General features: G+C 37.3%; 1 protein-coding gene and 1 long non-coding RNA gene across 2 annotated transcripts; both read left to right on the top strand.

Annotated features, from left to right (window-relative positions):
• Nucleotides 1-883: 883 nt before the first annotated feature.
• On the top strand, nucleotides 884-2,822 carry LOC145224342 (uncharacterized). Its single transcript, XR_013859621.1, has 2 exons — nucleotides 884-1,780; nucleotides 2,004-2,822. It is a non-coding gene; the product is annotated as an uncharacterized LOC145224342 (long non-coding RNA).
• A 2,770-nt stretch (nucleotides 2,823-5,592) lies between these two features.
• LOC145224341 (4-hydroxyphenylpyruvate dioxygenase-like protein) lies at nucleotides 5,593-7,419 on the top strand. Its single transcript, XM_080090812.1, has one exon. It carries the CDS (start codon nucleotides 6,182-6,184, stop codon nucleotides 7,355-7,357), a length of 1,176 nt encoding a protein of 391 aa, XP_079946938.1. The 5' UTR covers nucleotides 5,593-6,181; the 3' UTR covers nucleotides 7,358-7,419.
• The last annotated feature ends 949 nt before the right edge of the window (nucleotides 7,420-8,368 follow it).

The following is an 8,368-nucleotide window of genomic DNA, read 5'->3' as shown; positions in this document are numbered from 1 at the left end:
ACCACTGCTATACATAGTGTGTCACCGTCACCGATGCAAAAGGATTCATGCTTTTTATTGTTTTGGGCGCATTTGTTCTATATATTTGTTGATTGGCTAAATACACACCTGACTAAAATGAACTTGTGTTGTTTCTGGGTATTTTGCATTTTTGCAAATACAATTCTGTTCCGCAGTAATTATGTGTTTGTTGGCAAGTAGTCGTTCGGCTTACCTTAAAGTCCAGTGGTGCTGTGTTGGTACAACTTTGTCACATACTTTTCGCAGTTGCAATGATAGGTGAAAACAAATACTGGTTATTTTACTATACTTGCCAGATGTAATTGCTAGGTCGATTGAGTTAATAACATGGATATAACAGTTATCGTATGTGTTAACTGGACCAAACAATAAGCAATGCTGCTTTGTTTAATTGTTCGCACACAGTAGTTGATATTGTTTAAAAGTTGTCTGTGATGTTGCAATCTGTATTTGGATCGTTCCTGAAATATGCAAAATGCATGCCAATCCAGGCCACTTGGCGTCCAACTGCGCGTATGACGTTACAATGGATTTTATAATAGCTTTGTTACGTCACACATCATACAAGTGAAGATAATTCACAATATGATTAAGAAGCAACCACTGTTAGAAACAACTGTGTCGAGTGTTAAAAAGTGTTACATGTATACGATCGAACCGTGACTATAACGTTCGTTACTTACAGCAAGAGTAAGGGCCTTAGGCTAACCAGCATTTAGTTGATATTGCGAGTTTAGTAGGCACAACAGGTGCTAACAGAGGGTAGAGCTACTAACACTGAGCTTGGGCTGGCCCCCGGCCTAAGAACTTCTGGTAGGTGGCGCAACAGAGCATAGGCGTTTATGGTGCTGTTATAGCAATTTGGGTTTATGGTAAGAATAATTGCTGAGTCAGCACCATAAACGCCTATGCTCTTTTGCGCCACCTACCAGAAGTTCTTAGGCCGGGGGCCAGCCCAAGCTCAGTGTTAGTAGCTCTACCCCAGGGGTTCCCAACCTTTTTACGATCTCGTACCACTTGGACGCTCTGTACTGCCACGCGTACCACTTCTTGCAGAACAACTAATTTCATCGAATCATATTTTATTCAGAAGAAAAATATTGGCCTACTAAAATAACACTAAAGCACCACAACTGGATTGAATGAGATTTTTGTTTTTGTTTACTGTAAACAAAATACAAAGTTGTGAAACCAGGCTTTTGTGAAAAAATAGCAAAAACGGAAGCTACTCGCCTACCACCCGAAAAACCTTCGCGTACCACAGGTTGGGAAACCCTGCTCACCCGATCCGTCTGGAAGTCCCCGATTAAAATCGGCTGTGTTACGCAGAATAATGCGTTTCTTATCGGGCGGGATTAGAATCTTTAGAACCTGTGTTATAACACAGCCCGATTGCGGACGGTTTTATCGGTAATGGCAGTGGAGCATTAAATTTGTTTTTTATTGGCAAATATTATTTTTGCTGTGATAATAATCGCAGGTAAATTGGGTTTTATATCAAAATGGCAGTTAATTGTAAAACAGCAAGACAAAAACAAATGCATTCTAAGCTGTAAAATGAATATGTTAAACACTAAAATGAGCCAAGAATCGAAATTGAAGTACCTGATTGGCATCAAGGTTCTGGCAATGAAGCAATGCAAAGAGACCTTTCAGTGAGAAGAATTTCAAGTTCTTACCTTTATATGAAGCAAAGTGAGGACCACCACACTGTCATATGAGGGACTTGTAGATTGAATTTGAATTGAAATGATTCACAGTAAGTGGCTGCCTTGTTACTGCCTTTCTGAACTCAACTCTTTCTGTGTTTCTGGCTGATGTTATTTTGAATTTTAGCACAGCTAAAACCCCCAATATTGAATATTAACTCTATTTTATAACACTTAGACTGCTTATTGGTGACCAAACTCAAGCCTCTTTTGTTTAACCCATAATTGTCAAGTCAAATGAGCATACACTTTATCTTTATTTTTTTATTGCAGTTCACCATCTGGAAAAATGCTTAAAGCTTGAAAAAATCAACAGGAACATTCCATATCAAAAAAATTGAAGAAAGTCTTTCATTGCTGAAGAATTTTGTCGACAAAAACAGCACTCTCTTAAAGTGTCAGCAAAATCATTGATGTATACAACCTGTTACTTGCCTCACAGGAGAAAATTGTATGTCGAGATATGCACCACATACTTCAGTTTTACATGAATCAAATCCGAATATGTGTTATTTCTTTTCCACTGTTCTACCTGCCTGCAAGTTTATTTATTAGTTCTTATCCCCAAATTAAGAATTTGTATTCAAACATTTGTAGGCGTTGATATTATTTTACCTCCATGGTGATTATGGTCTCATGTAAATTCTGAGAATGTTTTGCACTCTGATGTAGAATCGGACAGTAAAAGTGATTCATCAGAAATAAATTGAGAACCTCTAGTTTTGACCAGTAGTCTGCATGATAGCATGTTGTAACAATTGTGTGGTTCAACCTCATTTTCACATGATATCTGGTTTAATTTTCTTGATAATTCAGCAAATCATTGCATTTTCAGCTGTACAATATTGTTTCACCTTTTTGTTTTATTTTAGTCTGTTTACTTAAAGATCCTTGTTTAGTATGTATACTACGTACTTGTAAATGCAGGTTTTTAACTGACCAATCAACCAATTGCTGTGAATGTAATTATTTATTCTCTTCCCATTTATTTCTGCTTTCATATAACTATGGGACTCAACTTGAAAATGTTGAAGTGTGGAAATTGGGTTCATAAGGTGCTTTTTCCATCAATAAAGTGTTGTCCTCACTGTGCATTTGGTGTTTCATCATTTTCATTAGTACAGGCTTTAACGTGTTTGAGACCACTAACGGCTTGAGGTATATGGAAACGGTTTTTACACGCCAACTCTAAACAACATTCAGTAAACGCTTGCAAAATATCGTTAAAATCTGATCATAACGTCGAAAATGAAAGGCGTACGTCTCAGCGAATACATGGCATAACCGCTTTAAAAATGATTTTTGCGATGTCGAATTATGTAGCCTATAAAAGCTCCAGATGACAAACGGTTTAAGGTAAACGCAAACGGTTTTTACAGGTCAACTCTAAAATACATCTAGTAAAGCCATACAAAATATCGTTTAAATCTAATCATAACCTCGAAAATGAGAGACGTGCATCATAAGCGAACGCAGGGCATGACCGCTTTAAAAATGATTTTTGCGCTGTCGAATTATGTAGCCTATAAAAGCTCCAGATGACAAACGGTTTAAGATAAACACAAACGGTTTTCACAGGTCAACTCTAAAATACATCCAGTAAAGGCATACAAAATGTCGTTTGAATCTGATCATAACCTCGTAAATGAGAGGCGTGCATCATAAGCGAATGCAGGGCGTGACCGCTTTAAATATGATTTTTGCGCAGTCAACCAATGGTATAAAAGCTCCAGATGTTAAACGGTTTAAGATAAACACAAACGGTTTTCACAGGTCAACTCTAAAATACATCCAGGAAAGGCATACAAAATGTCGTTTGAATCTGATCATAACCTCGTAAATGAGAGGCGTGCATCATAAGCGAATGCAGGGCGTGACCGCTTTAAATATGATTTTGCGCTGTCGAATTATGTAGCCTATAGAAGCTCCAGATTTTAAACGGTTAAAGATAAACACAAACGGTTTTCACAGGTCAACTCTAAAATACATCCAGTAAAGGCATACAAAATGTCGTTTGAATCTGATCATAACCTCGTAAATGAGAGGCGTGCATCATAAGCGAACGCAGGGCATGACCGCTTTAAAAATGATTTTTGCGCTGTCGAATTATGTAGCCTATAAAAGCTCCAGATGACAAACGGTTTTCACAGGTCAACTCTAAAATACATCCAGTAAAGGCATACAAAATGTCGTTTGAATCTGATCATAACCTCGTAAACGAGAGGCGTGCATCATAAGCGAATGCAGGGCGTGACCGCTTTAAATATGATTTTTGCGCAGTCAACCAATGGTATACAAGCTCCAGATGTTAAACGGTTTAAGATAAACACAAACGGTTTTCACAGGTCAACTCTAAAATACATCCAGTAAAGGCATACAAAATGTCGTTTGAATCTGATCATAACCTCGTAAATGAGAGGCGTGCATCATAAGCGAATGCAGGGCGTGACCGCTTTAAATATGATTTTGCGCTGTCGAATTATGTAGCCTATAGAAGCTCCAGATTTTAAACGGTTAAAGATAAACACAAACGGTTTTCACAGGTCAACTCTAAAATACATCCAGTAAAGGCATACAAAATGTCGTTTGAATCTGATCATAACCTCGTAAATGAGAGGCGTGCATCATAAGCGAACGCAGGGCGTGACCGCTTTAAATATGATTTTGCGCTGTCGAGGTTCTCAATTTATTTCTGATGAATCACTTTTACTGTCCGATTCTACATCAGAGTGCAAAACATTCTCAGAATTTACATGAGACCATAATCACCATGGAGGTAAAATAATATCAACGCCTACAAATGTTTGAATACAAATTCTTAATTTGGGTATAAGAACTAATAAATAAACTTACAGGCAGGTAGAACAGTGGAAAAGAAATAACACATATTCGGATTTGATTCATGTAAAACTAAAGTATGTGGTGCATATCTCGACATACAATTTTCTCCTGTGAGGCAAGTAACAGGTTGTATACATCAATGATTTTGCTGACACTTTAAGAGAGAGCTGTTTTTGTCGACAAAATTCTTCCGCAATGAAAGAGTTTCTTCAATTTTTTTGATATGGAATGTTTCTGTTGATTTTTTCAAGCTTTAAGCATTTTTCCAGATGGTGAACTGCAATAAAAAAATAAAGATAAAGTGTATGCTCATTTGACTTGACAATTATGGGTTAAACAAAAGAGGCTTGAGTTTAGTCACCAATAAGCAGTCTAAGTGTTATAAAACAGAGTTAATATTCAATATTGGGGTTTTTAACTGTGCTAAAATTCAAAATAACATCAGCCAGAAATACAGAAAGAGTTGAGTTTAGAAAGGCAGTAACAAGGCAGCCACTTACTGTGAATCATTTCAATTCAAATCCAATCTACAAGCCCTCATATGACAGTGTGCTGGTCCTCACTTTGCTTCATACAAAGGTAAGAACTTGAAATTCTTCTCACTGAAAGGTCTCTTTGCATTGCTTCATTGCCAGAACCTTGATGCCAATCAGGTACTTCAATTTTGATTCTTGGCTCATTTTAGTGTTTAACATATTCATTTTACAGCTTAGAATGCATTTGTTTTTGTCTTGCTGTTTTACAATTAACTGCCATTTTGATATAAAACCCAATTTACCTGCGATTATTATCACAGCAAAAATAATATTTGCCAATAAAAAACAAATTTAATGCTCCACTGCCATTACCGATAAAACCGTCCGCAATCGGGCTGTGTTATAACACAGGTTCTAAAGATTCTAATCCCGCCCGATAAGAAACGCATTATTCTGCGTAACACAGCCGATTTTAATCGGGGACTTCCAGACGGATCGGGTGAACAGAGAGGTCTACACAGTCTACCGCCAGATGGCGCACTTGCCGCCGCAATATATTTTATATATGGCCATGATATCATGGGGTTTGTGTAAAAGCGCAAAAGAAACGTTTATGCATACACAAGCTATATGCAACCATAGAGCACTAATATTAGTGCTCTATGAAGCAACCGACCGACATAGCGAGCAATCAAACAGACAGACGGATGTTTTTGAAAGTCCCCCCAATGTGATACCCATGCCGAGGTTGTGGAATGTGACATCATGAATGTCACATCAGATGTCGTCGATGTCGATACCATTTCGTCAACGGTTTCACACTGTTGCGTCAACCAAATATATGAGTGAAAGGCTTCTGACAATGGACTTAAAAACCAGCAGCATAAGCACTGCCAGCGTAATTATCAGTTTAAACTGTAAAACCTATATTTGCAAAAAGTAGAGTAGCCTGTTCAGCACAGTTGAGCCATTGCTTTGTGCTTTTGTCAAGATGGTATATAGTTATGATGGGTTTTGGTTTATATGTGTGTTAATACACATTCTTGCAGTGTGTCACAGTTTAATGTTCTATTAATCTGTAGCCTTTACTTAATGGTAATGTTTTAGAAATGTCCGAAGGTGGTGTAATGAAAAATGCACCTTGTAATTCATCACATAAGATTTTGTGTCAAGGACAGTGTCGAATTTTCCTTGTTGTTAAGGGATAAACTTGGATTTTCTCTGTATGGAAACCGAAAATCAAATAATGCCAACTGCACCTCTGGAATAGTTTTGAGACACAACAATATTACATTTGTAATTGATGAGCGAAATCATAGTGCAAATGGACCCAGTGATCACCTTTGTTCTGGAAATTTATCACAAAATGTTGACACCGTATGTGATATATGTTTTGCCTGTACCAATATTCCAAGTTTTTTTGTGGAACATCCCCAACTGACCAAAGAGCTTGTTGTGGCACCAGTTACTGAAAATCATTTGACTGATGGAATAGTATCATATGCCGTTATCAAGTCCCCCATTGGAAATCTACAACACACTTTAATTGACTTATCAAAGTTTAAAGGGGCTTTTTTACCTGGATTTGAAACTTATGACCATCAAAGTATGAATAACTATTTTGAATCAATTGATCACATAGCATATGCACTCAACACTGGAAGATCACAGAATGTTTTGAAGTGGTACAGAGAATTATTGGGCTTTACTCGTCTGTTTATAAACCAAGATGATGATGAAGAAGATGGGTTTGTTGTAAAAGTTGGCAGTAAAGGTATGAGACTAAAAGCAGCCCATGCTAGTGTAGTGGATCATTGCAATACCACACAAGATTTGCTATACAGCACCCCCAAGTTTGTGGTATGTGAATCATTAAACGCCTCTGCCCAAAGTGATCAAATTGGCCTTTTCCTTTCAAAACATCTGTCTGAAGGTGTTCAGCACATTGCCTTTAAAACAAATGATATTATAAAGTCAGTGTCACACTTACAAAGCCATGGTTTAAATTGTATCTCACCACCCAATTCATACTACTTAAATAAGTCAAAAAGTGCTGAAATTCAAGCATTAAAATTTGATAAAAACCTTCTCCAGTCTCATAATGTTCTCGTTGAAAGTCACTTAAGATCATGTGCTTCAAAATCTGATGAATGGTTTATTTTACAATGTTTTACACGGCCAGTATTTCCTGAGGACACATTGTTTTTTGAAGTGATACAAAGATATCAAACAAATTCTGGATTTGGTGCAGGAAATATTACTGCATTGTGGAAAGCAGTCCAACACGACATGTTTAAAAAAAAATGTTAAATTATTTGTTGCCTTAAAATAACTGTTGTAATATGCCAATAAATTGCAAACGACAGTACAAAGTATCTTTCTTTTGACCCATCTCGTCAAGTATGACAATGCGTTTTTCCTCGTACTACTTTTCACGTTCTATGACGAAGTAACCTACTCATAGAAGGCTTTGATGCGCTGCACAGAGGATATTGGGTTGTCGACCCCGAGGTGAAACATATGCAAATTTGCATTGTTGGTTTTAATCAGGTTTTCAACCTAATGGTTTTTTATCTATTTCGTAACGAGTAACAAACAATGGTAATTGTTGGCGCACAATTACTATTTTTTTGTCTTTTGGATCCCGGGAATATTTTCGCAAATCGTAAACTAACTTTTCGAGTTTGACTCAAGCTTTATGTTGGACAGCGACTACCGCAAAAAAATCAAAATTGAACGCGAGCAAACACAACACATGTGCTGCCCTTAATTACGTATGCGGAGGGCCGGACGAAAAAATAAATGAACCACATCAAGTTCAGTCTGGACCGAAAAAAAGACGCCGCGGAACGGATTTGGCCTGCGTGCCGCAGTTTAACTTTATTTAAACAACAAAGCTGAAAATATGCCCAACATTTTGCAAGCCGAAAAAAACAGCTTTGTTTCGGATTCGAATGTTCAAGAAGTTACAACGTACAAGTTACACATGATTCATGTGACATTATTTTGGGATAGGGCAGGGAAAATATTTTTGAAAACTTTGATTAATTATAACTTAGGCTACATGACTTGCTTCCGACCACAACCCCTATTCTTCATGTTGAAAAATGCGCACCATCAGTGTAAAAGCCGGCTGTTCGTTTCAGATTTTTATTCACTCATCGTGTTGTGTTTTCCACGACCTTTGGTAGTAGGCTATTTTTAACTTAACTAAAATGCCTTGTTGCATACCATGTTTTCAGTAGTGCAGGTTTTCGTTTGTGTTTTTGCCCATATCCGAAACAAAATCCGAAATACGCATAGTGGAATTGTCATGCTGAT

Source organism: Phallusia mammillata, chromosome 4 (assembly GCF_965637545.1).
Source record: "Phallusia mammillata chromosome 4, kaPhaMamm4.hap1.1, whole genome shotgun sequence".
Taxonomy (NCBI): domain Eukaryota; kingdom Metazoa; phylum Chordata; class Ascidiacea; order Phlebobranchia; family Ascidiidae; genus Phallusia; species Phallusia mammillata.
This window is presented reverse-complemented; position numbering and strand designations above follow the sequence as displayed.

Excerpts from the sequence above, each read along its gene's own strand:
- LOC145224341 (XM_080090812.1), top strand. The coding sequence starts at position 6,182 with ATGCACCTTGTAATTCATCACATAAGATTTTGTGTCAAGGACAGTGTC.